Source organism: Salarias fasciatus, chromosome 4 (genome assembly GCF_902148845.1).
Source record: "Salarias fasciatus chromosome 4, fSalaFa1.1, whole genome shotgun sequence".
Classification (NCBI taxonomy): Eukaryota; Metazoa; Chordata; class Actinopteri; order Blenniiformes; family Blenniidae; genus Salarias; species Salarias fasciatus.
In genome coordinates, this window is record NC_043748.1 from 8122855 (window position 1) to 8139140 (window position 16286).

Below are 16286 nucleotides of genomic sequence, written 5' to 3' on the forward strand. Positions count from 1 at the left end.
TATTCTTCCCATTGTTTGTTGTGATTAAAACAGATTTTTTTATTGCTTAGCTTGGTTTTCTGTGGGCTTTGTTTAGTGAATCGTGTTTTCGCTCTTCCCAGTCGTAACAACCACTGACCCCGCCTTGTTACTAGATGTGGTTTTGACCCTTGCTCAGGATTTGTCCACTAACCTCGATTTGACCCTATCTCCACTGTCACAATGTTCGCTTGGTCTGGATGGTTAAAATGATGTTTTATTAGAATTTTGGTGTTCGTAAATTGCCGCAACAATACAGATTTGTTGGAATTTGTCTGGAAGGTCAATAAACAGCAGGTTACAGGTAGACAGTGATTCCTGGAAGAGAAAGAAAGAGGAAATCATTCCTGCTTTCTGTGAGTCAACAGGAGTTGAACTTTACCTCCATACTGAGCTGTAAATCACTGAGTCATCGTCATTATGAGAGTCCACCTGCTGCACCCTGCAGGTGATTCTGCTGATGAGCATTTTTAATGCTGCATAAGCAACTGTTGAATACTAAGTGGCACCATTGATAAAAGAAACTCACATGGGAGATTTCTTATTAAGGTCAATATCTGCATCGATGGCTTCTCTCTCGCTCAATAGTGTCCAAAGCAGGCCTGTTTGGCTAAGATGTAGTCAAAAATATTGAAAGATTGAAGGAAACTTTGGTGCTTTGTGCCTTACACTTTGTATATGACATTAAACAATGTGTAAATAAATTTCTTCAACATGAATTCCATATGTCACGAGTTAACCTCTCAATTGTAACGTGCAGACTTATCCATATACTGGGGGTTAATTCAACAAGGCAGTATAGTGGTAAAGTACAACAACTCCACTTTGTTTCTCTAACCTCTCGGCTGTCGCTGACCGATAACGGAGCCATAAAGCATTCAACAGGAAACACCATTCAGGATATGTTATACCATCATCACCTTACGAGAAATCCTTCAAATGTTTGTCAGACTTTTATCCTGGTACTATCGTACTGATAATGTTGAATATTTTGAAACCAGGTCTAATTCTTTACTGGCGGTGTGCATGGCTGCTGCAGGACTGATATGTTTTTACAGCCATCTACAAGGAGACTATATTGATTAGTTTGTCATAAATATTATGCTACAAAGTCTTCAACTGAATATTTTCACAGTCCAAAGTGGAGATTAAACGCTTCACCATTTCAGCTTCTACTGTGTTTCCACCAGCCATCACAACAGAGACTGAATAAAGAGGGTGCTGTTTCACTTTGTCGCATTCAAACACAAATCTGCAGTCAGTGTTTATTCGGCTGTTTTTTTTTTTTTTTTTTTTTTTTTTTTTTTAATAGGTCACCAGCATAAGTTATTATACTGAAACCTGGGACTCAAACCCACATCCTCCACACTCAAGGTGGGGGATTGGGGTTCTAAACTGCTTCATTTGGTTACAATGGAATATAAAATCTTAACAGGTAACCAATAATTATGGGGAGATTTTCTATGTAAATAAATATCTGTAGTTCAGTGTGGTTTGGACTATTTCAGCATTTAATTGACATAAATACAGAAACCTGCAAAAGTGGACATTTATTGAAAGGTTATTTCAAACACTTCACATATTCAATTATTTCATTCATCTCTTGCATTTGTGTCCAAATTAATTGCATTATTTCATGTATTGTGTTGGCACTGACAGAAAACCAAAGCAGTGTTTTAAGCACAGACCAAAAAAGTGTGTGCAGCACATTCCAGGACTTCACTTGGTAAGAATTTCACATTTCTCATACATTATTTAGAACTGTACTTTGGAAGTTTTCTTGTCTTCTCCTTATTTGCATACCAGTCTGATCAGAGACAAAGTCATTAATCTCAGGTAGACATTTCCTGAACACTGCTTCATATACACCCTTTGCTGCATGTTGGCAGTGATGTAGAGAGTAAATAAGAAGTAATTAACTGGTGATCCTTCCAGTCTTCAGGCTCTTGAAAATTTAGTGTAGATCACAAAAATAAAGCGGTGAATGGATTTACACTTTACTGTAGACAGTTTAGAATTGAAAACATGATCCATAGAAGAACTGAAGCACTCATCAAAATAACATCAAATGAAAAAGATGGAATGAAAGACAGCTAAGTGATGAATGTAAAAGGCAACAACAGTTGCACATGGCATGGCAACAGTGAAACACCTGATTGACAAAAACTACCTGTTGTATTAAGGCAAGTAAAGTTAAATTTAGATGCAGTTCGATCAAGATACACACACTATTTTTTACCTGAGTGAACTGTGTTTTTTTTTGTTTCTGTACTATGAAGAAACTTTGCGCATGATGATTAAGAAATACAAAATAACACAAAGCAAGATCTGAAACACCACAGAAAAGTTCACATTGCTTTTTGTCTTGAAAGGATTGATTGCTATTCAGTGAAAAGGCACGTCTCTTCTTCATGAACATATAGAAATACGGATTGTCAGGACTGTTACTTCAGGCCATAAACTTCACATGAAGTGATTGATTTTAATCCACAAGAAGCAAAATAACTAATGGGATCTTCATTGTCGATGTCCACGCTCGTTCTTGAAGTCCACAATGAACTTCCAGGCTTCCACGTAATGCGCCAGGGTGATCTCCTCTGGGAAATGCTCTTCCACTTCTGGAGGAACATCCATGTCTTTGCGCTCCATGTAAGCCACCAAGGTGTCTTTCAAGCTTTAGGAGATAAAACACAAATGGTTTTTAAAAATGAAACTCTGGTTTATAAAAACTTCAGTAATAATGATATTTTTGTAAAATTCCTGCTATGCAGTTAGAATGATGTTTGGAACTCAAAATTACTGTTTTCAGTTTAAAATGGGACTGATTTTTCAAGTCAAATCAAATAGAGATAATTTTCACGAAACATTTTGACAACACCATCGCCTCCCAAAATAGTGAGCTACATGAGCAGATATCAGGTCTTCTTGAGTACAACAAATTTGACTTTAAAGTTGGGAAAGAACAACATCCACTGCTTCTGAGATTTAAAATGAAAAATATATGCTACGACTTGCTCAGTCCAAACTTTAACAGGTTACCACCAGTGACAGTGTATAAGATGGGGGGCGGGGCTTGAGAGAAACAAGGGGCGAGGCTGACTGAGCCCAGGACTGTGGTGTTGTGTGATAATGTGATGGTCTGCTGTAAACTGGTTCCATAGTGTCTGCATATCATTAACTTGTCAATAATAACTGTTTACAGTGTTCATGTGTTTGACCAGGACCAGCCTGACAGTCCATTACCGCGCTCACGTTGTCCATGGACTGAAGGACACAGGTCCACAAGCAACGCTGGAAAAGTGTTCTTCACATCCGCCAGCAGTACCATGCCGCTGTCCAGACCGGGTCGGGGGTAGGCAGATAGTGTATGAATGTTTTTAACCAGACGTTATTCTCTTTCTTCATGTATATATATTTACTTTTAATGTTTTATGTACTCTATATATTCAACCCAGTGGTATTTAATGCTGGATCTGCCTGTCTTGTCTTTTCAGTATTTATTTATGTAAGATACTGAACACTTGAATTTCCCTCAGGTTTAATTAAGTTTCTATCTATCTATCTAACTAGCGCGCAGTATCCTGGCTCTCTTCGGAGATTCACAGGCTTGAGGGTTCATGGATAGAAGCGCCTGCTGGGTCACCTCTCGGCCCTGCCAGCAGCCGCAAGAGGTGCTTCTCCCCGGCCGCCCAGCAAGGCCAGCCGGCGCTAACGGTGCTTTCCCCCCGGTCGCTTGCGGTGGTTCTCCCTGGCCCCCAGGCACGGCCAGCGGCAGAGTTTACCCCCACCTGGGCTTCTTTGCGACCCCTCAATCCTGTGGATTTCCGAGCAGAGCTGTGACACTGCCGGCTCGGCTGTGGTTAGCAAGAGAAGCCCTGAGCCTGAGCCTGAGGCTGGATAAAAGAGGGACAAAGCAACCTGGCTCCAAAATGAGGCAGAACCCAATGAGAGCCAGGGAAAAAAAAACCTGTTGCTCATTCAAACTTGGTTAAACTTCATGTTCAGGTCACAACACTTCAGAAGAAATGACAAAGTTTTGAGTAACACTACATATCACATTTACTGCTAATACTCTGCAAATGCAAAGATGTACTTACAGAAAAAACTGGATAACAGAATCCTTTGAGGGTCTTTTAGAGCAGTTAATCCAGGAAGTGTTCATGATTACAGTGTACCTACAACTAATTAAAACAAGCCAACAAACTGAGTAACTGTGGAAAATAACGATAAGGGAACTTAATGTTAATGTCAGCTCCTTCATGTAAACCTCCTGAAAGCAACTGGAAGGATCTGTCAATCATTCCAGAGCAGACCTGTCAATCAAGTAGCCACGCCCCCTTATTATGAAAACTTTAACGCTCTATTAAAATTTAATATTAATATATTTTCAGAGGAATCACCTGATTTCTCTTCCAGACCATGAAATGCAATGACAAAAAAACAAAACAAAAAAAAAAACTACTCTGAGCTGTAGAAAGTCAGTGTATCCAGTTTTATTGACGTGAATTTTAGTCTATGGAGTCACAGCCTTTATGGAGTCATACCTTGTTGAACTGGGATATTGCAGGTTTTTGACACTTCCAGGTGAGCTTCTTTTTTTTGGAGCCACATGCTTCGTCCACACTGTCAATGGTTACCACTCAGGATGAGGAATTTATAATTTATCTCTGGATCTTTGAAAATCTCTTGGCGGCGCTAGTTTCTACAATTCCTTTGTCTCAGGTTTAACTGCATAATCTGAGCAAACCATTAATATATTTGAAGCACTCATTTTACCTCCAGTCAGGCCTGACGGTTTCAGGTGCCTTTGGATTTTTCAGCACGAGCACCAGGAATTCATGCATCTCCAGAAGGAAAACGTCCGCTCTGTTCTTTGAGAAAAATCCTGCCAACAGCCTGCGTTCTTCTTCACCGAGAGGCTTTTTGTACTCTTCCGAATCTGGAAATGGATCCTGAGAAAGACAGAAATATCTTGAATCAGCATAAAGACGTTATGTATGTAATTCCAACTGTGATAACCAATCACAGCCTTACCTTTTTGAGCTGGAGCATATTTTCTGATTTGAGCGAGGCCAGCAGCTGCCACAGTGCCACACAGTGCTTCAGACAACACACACTCAATGCCTGCGGGGCAAAAATGAAGCAAAAACACTATTCTTTTAATGTGTGCCCAGCACATAAACTAATTAAGTCCTTATTGATTAAAATTAAAAAACTCAGATTTCAACATGATAGCACATACGTCAGATGACACAAAAGTAGCACAGAATATTTTTGTAACCAGAGAAAACATTCTGGTTCTTCTGTGGAAACGAGCAAACTTGCAGTAAGATAATATAACCAGTATCTCAGATAGGTCAACCTTGAGGACGTGCTGAGCCATCTGGTTTCCCATCTGCAGAACCTCCTCCAGGTAGCAAGACAGCTGCATGTGCGGCTCTCCCCCAGTCATTGCGAGGAAACCGAGGGCCACTTCCAGCGTGCGCAAGGCCTCACACACATCACTGTAGGAGCGCAGATCTCCAGCCACAGCAACCAGGGTGAGAGCCTGAAGAGGTTCCTGTTGGTGTGAAGAGGAATATCTTCAGCAACATGAACCCGGGTGATAAGGAAATGACTTTTCTTTGCATCAAAACCTACTTGTCTGATTTTGGTTTTTACATCTTTAAGGATGATCTCATAGTTGCGATCATGTCTGTTGACCAGCGTTGGAATTCCCTGTGGTACAAAGACATGAGCATGAGCGAAATAGTGTCTTCACATTTTTTCTCCAAATGTTCAGGCAAAGCAACGAGTGTCTTAGTTGTGCTTTTCATTGTGCTCACGTTCAGAGTGATGAAAGGTTTGCCCTGCAGGAAGCGGGAAATGATCTGCTGCTGGATTTTGGGCAAGTTGTACTCCTGACCCCTCTCGATGCTGTACTGGGTGTTGGCCAGAATCAGTGGCATCACGTCTCTTTCCATCTCATAATGAATCACATGCAGGTCAGTCAGATCTGCAGGGCTCACTTTGTAGCTGGGAGAGGCATAAAAACACACAAACACATAATCGTTCCTATGTTAAAGGATATATGTGTCTTCCAGGTTTGTGACATTTAAATTTCATATCTTAATAATTTTTTATTATCTTTAAACTCATTCTGCATTTATGTGAGGAAGTCACACACTGTGTTCATGTATTAGAAAGTGAATAATGAGGCAAGAGCTCCCCCACCTGGTTTCTTCTCCAGTGTTCTTGTCAACACAGTAGATAAGGTCGTTGTGCAATGCAATCAGGTAGCTGACGAGAGCTGTGGAGCAGAGGCCTGGGCCTCGTCTTTGCGGTAGCAGCACTCTGAAGTCACTTTTGACGTCCAGGTCCTTCTGGCAGAACTCAGCTGGGATCTTAATCTCACCTGAACACCATTTTAATCCAGTGTCAGATGAAGGAGTTGCACAACATGAGTGTAACAGAAAAGGAGAAAGTCTGGATGGACAGTGTGTGTGTTTACCGTTGGTTTCCAGAGAAACTCTGAGCTGGTTCCAGGTTGTCAGGAAGATTCGGATGTGTTTCTTGTACCAGGCTTTAAGCGAAACTGCACACAAACACATTTAGTGTGTTTACATGGGACGTTTAATTCCTCTTTAAATATATAAAAAGGTATATGTAAAAATAAGTATATATAAAAGTTAATTCCGCTCTAAAATAGGCACATAAACTCCTGAAATCTTCATTCGGAATTAACTTTAATTTCTTTTTTAAAGCTGTAGCACCAAAGTTAATTAAGAAAGAAAGAGAAAAAAACTCGCCAGTAACATATTTTTTTTACTTCCAATAGACCTAACTCAGTCACGTTCACGCCCTGTCCATTCAGAACACTTCGCTGCTCCCAGCGTTGAAGAGGATATAAACCTTCATTTTTCCCATGTGAACACGAAGCTCATATATATGTAGCAGGATGAGCTCTGCTCTGTCTCTGACACAGCTGACTGACAGTGTGATTGGTGGGCTGTGCCTTGAGAGAGCAGTGTGCATTTACCTGCAGACCCACACCCGCCCTACACTTCCTCATCAACACTCGGCATGGTTACATGGGCTAAAAAATCCTCCACATAGAATTTTTTTTTTTGGGCGGGGGGGTTGACTAGCAATTTTAGAAGATTTAAAGCCACTGATTTGCTTTTCTGATGGTACACCGTCTCTTAAAGATGAGATGAGATGGTTTGTTGTTGCCAATCAGTTCTCTAGCCCTTTATATTTGTGAAAATTAACCTGTGTGATCTTTTTTTCTGCTCACATTCCGTGCACCTAACTAACCCCTTTACGATATGTAGGCATTGTGGCCTGAGAAAGCCACATGAGAATGGAAATAGATTTAGCAAGTTCACCTATTTAAATCGACATTACCACGGTGCTGTTCAACAGCCGTTTATTACTGCGGCGTTTAAGCAGCTCTTTACTGCTGACCGGGCTAAATCTCTTAGAGAAGACATCTCGGTGTTTATTGCTGCAGGTATGATGCCGTACTCCATTTTGTAAAACAAGGGGTTCAAACACACGCTGAACGTGACTGAGCCACACTATGAAGTCCCGTTGAGCTCCCACTTCGATGCAATCATACCAAGACTTTATGAGCAGGAAATGTTAGAAACCGTGGGTGAATTATCCCAGGTATCCTGTGTTGAGCTCACTACAGAAGGGTGAACTTCCGGTGAAAGCTATGGAACTATAACAGCTCGGTACATCACAGCGGACTGAAGATAAGAGGCCCTGTGCAACAGACACGCCCCTTCTACAAGACTCACACAGACACTCACCTTTTTTCAGGAAGATATGCTCTAAATTGTGCTCCAAGTTGTTTTCACATAATTTAAATATCCACATTGGAGATTTCTTGTTGATTTTTGTATTGATTTAATGGTTTAACAAAATAAATGAAAGACAAAGTTATATCTGTCTTGTCTTTTACTTTTTTTTTTTTTTTTTTGCCGAGCCAAAAAATTATCTGATCCGAATTGTGAGTTTCTTGATCCATTGCACCCCTATAGAATACACTATTACTTCCTACAAGGTTAAAAAAAAACCACTGCTTGGCAGGCAGGTCTCCAACCAGCATGTTGCCAGTTATTCTATGACTTACAAATGACCTGAACAACTTCAATAAGCAGTGCTTCACAACCTCCACCGAAACAACAGGACTCAAAAGGGTGATGTCACACCACAGTGCATTCTGGGATTTGCAGGCAACTGAGACATTGTTTACAATGGCTGCTTTCATGGTGTCTTCCTGTGATCTCTTTCTCTTTTAACATGGTAAAAATATGGTGCAAACATGCTGTGTTATTAAATGTTCATACGACCGATTCAGAAAAGTAAGGGGGCAGCAATTTTTCTCATTTCCAGTCTGGGAGCAAAGCGAAAGACCTTGGGTGTCTGAACTAGAGATGTTCCAATACCATTTTTTGCCTTCCGATACCGATTTCGATACGTTTACTGTGGGTATCGGCCGATACCGAGTACCAATCCGATACCAGAATATTATAAAATAATATCATGCCACGTCTGCATGACTGTCACATGATTATCACTGTGGTGAGGCCTGGCTCAGGTTAAACCCTCTAAAACATGAATCAATACTCAAGCCATTTATTTTTAAATAGAACAGTATAAAAAACAGCAGTGCAAATGCAATTGACCTAAATCAATCTAGGAATAATTCTTTTCAATAATTTAAAGTGCAGCCCCAGTATTTTAAATTAAAGAAAATTTCAATAGAACAATATAAAACATTAGTGCAACGACAACTTAAATCTAGGAATATATGCTGTTGCATTTTTAAACTGAAGTGCAGACACAATATTGTAAAATGAAGTCATTTAGACAAACCAGTATAAATAACAGTAGTGCAACAGTAACTTAATAAACAAATCTAGAATTTTTTTTAATTATGGTGCAAACATAACATAGTAAAATGAACAGGGTATTTAAATAGAACAGCAAAAAAAATAGTTCAACAGCAACTTAAAGCTAGGGTCGGCGATCTTGGAAAACTAGCATGTAGCACAAATTTAGCATCTCCCCAAGGCTCCACCCAGCTCCCACCCCATTGGAGGAGCTCCCGTTGGGAGCGAACGCACTGGCACTGGACGCGGAGGCGCCACGCACACAGAGTTTGTGATCACCTCCAATATTATTAACCTTTCTGACTGCCCGCACACAATGCGCACAGGAGCGCAGCGTGCCTGCTCTGCTTCGTTCTATTTTTCACGCGAGCTGCGAGCGCCGAGAGTGCCTTGGCAACGCGCGCGCGCACTGAACCAGGGCCAGTGCACGCCATTGAAATGTCCGCGCAGGGGGCTGGTAGAACAGCGAAGGGATTTGATTGGTTTCTTTAGAGCGGTTCACGGCTTACAATTGGTCGGAGTTTTTACTGTCCTTTGGCCGCTACTGTTGTCAGATTTTTTCCACACCTTTTTCCGTACGCATAATGTATTGACTTCTTCCAGGGGCCAAGGAGCATTTCACTCAGTATGACAAAAAGTGCTTTTGGACAACATCGTCTACCCTAGCTTTAAAAGATTACTTTCCAAAATGTTATAGTCCAAAACAAACCTATGAAGTTACATTCAAAAAATAAAAATGAAAAGAGCAGAAGCTGCACTCTCAACATCGGCAAACAGCTTCTTTAACAGGCGCTGTACGTCTGTCACGTGATCCATCCTTCTTCTCAAGAACAGTAAGATGCAGCACTGTGGCGCGGCAAAGAACTGTGTCAGAGTTAACGACCAGCAGATGGCGGTAATGCAACCAACGGCATGCAAGCTGCCATAAAACATTGCAGAAGAAGAAATGTCAGTGCTAACGGAGCTAAAGGAGCTAACAGAGCTGACCTGTAAATAGATTACTAATTTAATTAATGACGTGGTATCGGATCGGTGCCTGGACTCCACGCCTCGCCGATACCGATGCCAGCATTTTCGGCAGTATCAGCGCAATTTCCGATACTGGTATCAGAATCGGAACATCTCTAGTCTGATCTAACAAAGAGACGTCAAATGGCCTGTCTTATTAGAGTATGTGTGGCCCTTTTAAGAGACATGGCGTGTGCAGATAGCTTGACCAGTGTGGGGAAGTGACTAAATATTGCGAATGAAAACGGCAACTGGAGTAGTGGTGTGTTATTTGAGAACGAGTCGGTCATTTGAACGACTCTTGAACAGTGAGAACTGGTTCACAGCTGTCTGCAAGTTGTTTGAACGTGCAAGTTGCCCACACTGCCTTCATGTGTCACCTGTGTGTCTGAGTCTGAGCTGCCAACGCTGCCTTCATGTGACTGTCTGACGTCTCAGAGTTTCCGTTTTCTACAGCATGCTCCAGTCACCTGAACTCAGCAGCTCACTTGCAGAGGAGGTATGTCTGGAAACTGGAGCAGAGCCGGTGCTTCGGACTAACTAGTTTCCCTATTAAAGGTATACTGGAGGATCCTTAGAACCAATCACAATTGTATGGTTCCAAATCGTAATTGGGCAGTCATAATGCCAATCAATGTGGGAACGCGTTTGCGCAATGACATATCATGTCAAGGCGCCGCCTCTATGCGCGCTCGAGCCGCGCATGCGCAGAACATTGTTTAGGAAGTGACATGCAGTGGGAGCGACCAAAGCACCTCATTCAGAAGCGGCTTGCTCCTCCCGGCGCCTCTGAAGATGGCTAGCCACAAAAAAAGAACATTGTTTGAAATGGGAGAGGATAGAAAATAGGCCATAGAAAAGAAGGGCAAAACGCGTGTTTTACTCGGAGATTCCTTTACGAGGTGGCGGATATTCAAAGCACAAAAGGGATTTAGGACTGATCACGACGTGGGGAAGTTTCTGCTGGACAAGTAACATGCTTGTTATCCCATCCAAATGTGTTTCTGTTACATAAACACGTAAGACACTACTTCACGGATCATATTCTTATGTATGATTGGAGGAGTCCGACATGATCACAAATGTATTTTAATCCTATGCGGAAAGACGATGCTTCAGCTGCGCGGATGTAAACAAACTGTCATGGGGCTGACGAGTGCGCTCCCACAGTCCTCATGTGGAGGGAGCCACGCATGTGCAGTGCTCCAAAAATGGCAAATCGGCCATGTTGTACGAAATCGGCGGGGAATCCTTGAATATGCCTTTAACTGGTGGCTGGTCTCCCTGGAGTGGTATTTCGGGTATGTCCCGCTGGGAGGAGGCCCCAGGCTGGAGGGACGATGTCTCTGGGCTGCCTGGAAATGGGAAAGCCTTGAGGTCCTCCCTGAAGAGATGGAGGAAGGGTCTGGGGACAGGGAAGTCTGCTTAGACTGCTACCCCTGCAACCCAGCCCTGGATAAGTGATAGACGATGGATGGGTGGCTGGACATCTCTGTCAAACCAAAGGATGACGAGGTGAATGATTGGATCCCCGTCACCTTCCAGCTCTCCGCTCACAGCTTTGAAAAGCAATAAGAACTCAGTACATGTGTTCATCACGTCTACCTGAATGCTATCCAGTCTGTCAAGCTGGTCTTTCTCCTAAATGGCTTGTTGGATTTCATGGTACTGTCTGTTGACTGACTCATTGCAACTTTACTGTTCCACCAGGTTTCACATTCCTGAATCACAGTGCGTGGGAGATTTACAACTGTGCTGTTTCTTGAAGTATGTCACAAGAAATGGATAAAAAGAGCAAAATAAACTCTAAAACTAAATGATGATATACTAACAATGTATGCGCTTCATGTTCTACACATTATCTGCAATAAAAGAGCAGATAAACAGTTTTTTGGAGCCGGAAAAGTCGCCTGGTGGAGGCGGGTCTTAGTAGCAATTCCACCAATAACTTGTTCACTATATAAATAAATGAAATCAAATCAAACCAACCAGCGTAGTTTGATGGCTGCAGCTTGGAGAGAATTTAAGGTTGCCCATCGCTATCTGGTTTAAAAACGTACTGAAAATTGAAGAATGAAGAAATGCTCCATCTTAAAAATTTACCACCAGCCATGATTATTATCAGTCTGCTATTAGATCTAATAGCAGACCAAACAAGAAGGCAATATCACATACAATTCTGACATATTTAATTCTTAATGGCTCGCCCCAACCTACCCTGCAAAAAAATGAGTATTTCTTGACCCGAACCGACCCTAAACCGTGGGTTACCTGCAGGGCCCACAGGTTAAAAACGGCCCACACATCAATATATCAAGGACTCTGCCTTTGCACAATCATTACCTCCGCCAGGAGGTTATGTAATCATGTCGGTTTGTTGGTTTGTTGGTTGGTTGGTTGGTTGGTTTGTTAGCAAGATCCCGGAAAAAGTAATGGACGGATTGCAATGAAACTTTGTGGAAAGGTGGGTCTTGGGCTAACTTACAATTGATTAAATTTTGGTGACGATCCGGATCACTGTCTGGATCCAGGAATTTTTTTTTTAAGGATTCTTTATCATTGAGAGATAGGGAGTCTTTCACATGGTTGGTGTTGAATAATTATATTGTTTTCTTCATATTATGTTTATCTAGTATTCATTATCTTATGTTATTTAGTATTATTCATATTATGCATGTCTCTGTTAGATATAGTGTGTGTACACACGTGTGGAAAAAATGTATTCTTTCAGGTTTGCCTGCCTGTCATTTTTCATTTTTATGGCAGCCTCTTGGCAGCTGGACAGTCTGTTTTTTTCTAAAGCTAAGACTACAGGTCAATTGCCTCTCTGTCTCCCTCTTACGCAAATGAGGCTCACTGGACAAGGAATGTGACACTATGTGAATTGTTGCACAACATCTGGCATTTGGGAAGGATGGATGGAGACTTGATGGAGAGTTGATGGAGGCTGATAAGGCCTCTGAAGGGGTCACGGACATTCACCTTTGTAGGGAGGGGGGAAGAGAGGCAATTGAGAGGCAAATGACAGGTTCGCAATTGTGCCTCAATGGAGGGTTACGGAATGGTTTCGAGCAATTGTGTCTTGACGAAAAGTCATTTGAGATGCAACGTACTCCCAGAAAATAGTATAAATAGATGGAGCGCAGAGCAGTCCACGCGTCAGTTTTTTTGGTCTACATGACTGCAGGGGGTTTTGGAAATAAAGTCCTCTTTTTGCATCCTGACTTCGACTCTGCCTGATTGTTCCGAGGAGAACTACAATTGAAGACTTCAAGAACCAAGAGTGGATATACTTGAAGATTTTGAGATTTTCCCAGAAAATATGTTTGTGGGTTTTTTTGCACCGTGACTGGCCTAAGATACTTTTTAAATAAAAATCCACGACATTGGGCAGGCCTGCCGACAGGGGGCGACAAACGCCTGGTTCACACAGGACGCGCCGCTTCCTACACCGAAGTGGGAAGCACAGCGCACTGACTGTCAGATCGGCGCCCCTGTTAACCTATCTGACGGTTCATACAGGAGACGCGGGGGACCGCTGCGAGCGTAGCGGCTCGCACCGTGGAGCGCAGCCGCTACGCTCCTCTCTATTTTCTCCGCGAGCTGCGCGCGCCATGCACCGCCAGTAGTAAAGCTGGACAGAGCAGATCACACCACACAGGAAGTCGGGAACGGAAAATACGAGAGAATCCGGTCCATTCTCAAATTAAAATGAAGGAAAATAACATAAATTATGTTGCTTTTCGGTTTTCCTTTTCAGATACACACACACACACACACACACACACACACACACAGGGAGAGAGGGCGACAGGGCGACAGACAGAGGCACCGCACGCTGCAGTGCTCCGCTCCGATCACACCCCCGATTACAACGTTGTGTGATTATATATGGTGTTCTTATTGTTGTTGGTGACTGATTTGAGCTGTGGCGGAGGTCTGCGCTCTCTGAGTGCCAAATTCTAGTTGTTATTATTCTGTTTTAAAATGTTAATTGTATTGTAAGTATTATGTTTTTGAATGTTTATATTGATATTACTGTTTAACTTAATTCCAATTTAGTCAAATTCTCTTTCCTGTTAGTGCTTGCTGTTTCATGTTATGCTGAGAGAGTGAAAAATAGATAAATCGGAGTTAAATTCCTGGCTTGTCTAGGATAAAAACTTGGCCAATAGCATTTCCTAGAAAGATTTGATTTGAAATTGTTCAGAATGTTTCTTTGCATGTGTGTGTATGCCCATTGATCACACCAGGGGTCGGCAACCCTTGGCACGCGTGCCACGGCACTAACACTGGGCACGTTTACATGCCACCCATATAATGGCTTATAAGGCAGAGCGGATGTGTCATGTAGACGTTCGAGTGGATCTGCTTCACTCTGAGCGGATTGTATTTCGGAGCCGATTGTACGAGGTGGTGGAGACCGATCGAAAACCCGCTCCGTGTCTCATATAAAAGCTGCCTGACAGCGGAGCGGGAAAAAACGGGGGATTATTTGTTCCGCATGCACGCCCCCGTACGTAATGAAGTGACGACGTGCGCAGTAAACGGGAAACAGGACTGTCAAAAACAAGCAGAAAAACATTTTTTTAATAAAAACCCCAAGAGAAAAAACACTGGAGAGAAGAAATGGAAGCAAATCGCGCTACAGCGAGTTGTTTAAAGAGCTCCATAGCAAAAAACGAGCGATCGCCCCGCCGGTGTTATGGATTAACTGGTTCCCGTGTTAACGAGTGACGGCGGACTTCTGTGTAAACACATGCTGATAACAGCAGCTGTTAAAGTAAGACTCATAAAAGACTTTAAACTTATACATTCACTGTAACTGTAGAAAACCGACGTTCGCTAGATCGACTTCAAGTCTCATTCATCTATTGGTCACAAGTTAACACGGGCACCAGTTAATTCGAAACATGAGCATGCAGAGCACAAAACACAAAGTTTATGAAAGCACTTTTTGGAGTAACAGAAAAAATATCTTTAAAGATATGTTTGTATCTGCTTTATCTGAAAGGAATACATTTCCAGGTATGTTGGAAATCTTTTTGTATTTTGTGTGAACTTGCGTTTTAGTTGATAATGGCACACACATTGATGAGAAAATTTTAAACTGGCACTCCATGACAAAAAGGTTGCCGACCCCTGGATCACACCATTGCAAAGCCTAAGAAATAACAGAGTAAGTAAATACCTGCTTCGTGACTGCGAAGAAATTCTTCAATGGAGAAAAATGTCACTTCGAAGTTTTGAAACTTCTTACAAAGATTCTTCTGGAGTGCGAGGATATCAGGAAGGTGTTTAACCAGTCGAACCTCAGCCTCCTGAAAACAACACCAATATGTAAAATTTCTTGGTTAGTGTTCATGAATTGGTAACGCATGACAAAAAAAATCCAGCTTTTATGAGAATGGTTGTTGTGTAATTATGATGATCTTGTAATATCAACATATAAGAGTAGTTATTTCAGAGCTATGTGGTACACAGAACAATTAAGGATGTCATACAGTTGTTGAGTTTGCAAAAGTCATTTTAATCTAATTTCAAGCCGAAAAGGTTCCTCTGGAAAAACAACATAAAGGAATGAAATTGTCGTACTCTGTGCGTGGAGACCTCAATATTTTTGAAGCAGAGTGTCTTACAAATAACTTCTCAAACTATTCTGCCAGGTCTTTAAAGGTGGATTTACACACTCAAATGCAGTTTTCTTACCTTGTGCAGGAACCTCCAGAGTACAGGCAGCGTGTCTTTGCCATCATTCTGCTCAACAATGTGGGTGAGGCTCAGCAGAGACACTTTCTCTCTGCAGGTCCACACAGCAGACCCGTGGATCACAGAGTTTGGGGGGAGTGAAGCCAAGAACAGACGAGGATCACCAAATATTAACTTCATGATTGAAGTGGCAGCGATACAGGAGTCTGCCTGAACAAATGCGTTCACTTCCTTTAACTGTCGGTCCAAGTGCTGTGGGAAAAAACCAGAACTTAAACTACAGCTTTCCTGCTATGATGCAAAAGTACGAGCCACGACTTTCAATATCCATCCACCGATCCATCTTCCACCGCTTATCCAGGACCGGGTCGCGGGGGCAGCAGTCTCAGCAGAGATGCCCAGACTTCCCTGTCCCCAGACTCTTCCTCCAGCTCTTCCAGGAGGATCCCAAGGCGTTCCCAGGCAAGCCGAGAGACATAGTCTCTCCAGCGTGTCCTAGGTCTTCGCCGGGGTCTCCTCCCGGTGGGACATGCCCGAAACACCTCCCCAGGGAGGCGTCCAGGAGGCATCCTAAATCTCATTTAATTTATTAAATGTCCATCCATTTCCGATATCAATTTATCCTATTCAGGGTTGTGGGACACTGGAGCCAATCCCTGTTACTTTAGA

General features: G+C 42.3%; 1 protein-coding gene across 6 annotated transcripts in view; it reads right to left on the reverse strand.

Annotated features, from left to right (window-relative positions):
• Positions 1-1248: 1248 nt before the first annotated feature.
• The window catches only part of LOC115386508 (E3 ubiquitin-protein ligase rnf213-alpha-like), a 92746-nt gene continuing 77708 nt past the window's right edge, over positions 1249-16286 (reverse strand). For 5 of the 6 annotated variants that reach the window (XM_030088845.1, XM_030088847.1, XM_030088843.1 and 2 more), the window contains exons 47-57: positions 15618-15869; positions 15100-15229; positions 6509-6592; positions 6232-6412; positions 5844-6033; positions 5659-5736; positions 5381-5578; positions 5053-5142; positions 4795-4970; positions 4563-4641; positions 1249-2692 (exon numbers count right to left, since the gene is read on the reverse strand). In XM_030088845.1, the coding sequence (XP_029944705.1) occupies positions 2501-2692; positions 4563-4641; positions 4795-4970; positions 5053-5142; positions 5381-5578; positions 5659-5736; positions 5844-6033; positions 6232-6412; positions 6509-6592; positions 15100-15229; positions 15618-15869 (1650 nt within the window). In that variant the 3' untranslated portion in view covers positions 1249-2500. The remainder of the gene's footprint in view (positions 2693-4562; positions 4642-4794; positions 4971-5052; positions 5143-5380; positions 5579-5658; positions 5737-5843; positions 6034-6231; positions 6413-6508; positions 6593-15099; positions 15230-15617; positions 15870-16286) is intronic. The other variant, XM_030088849.1, reaches the window with a different exon arrangement.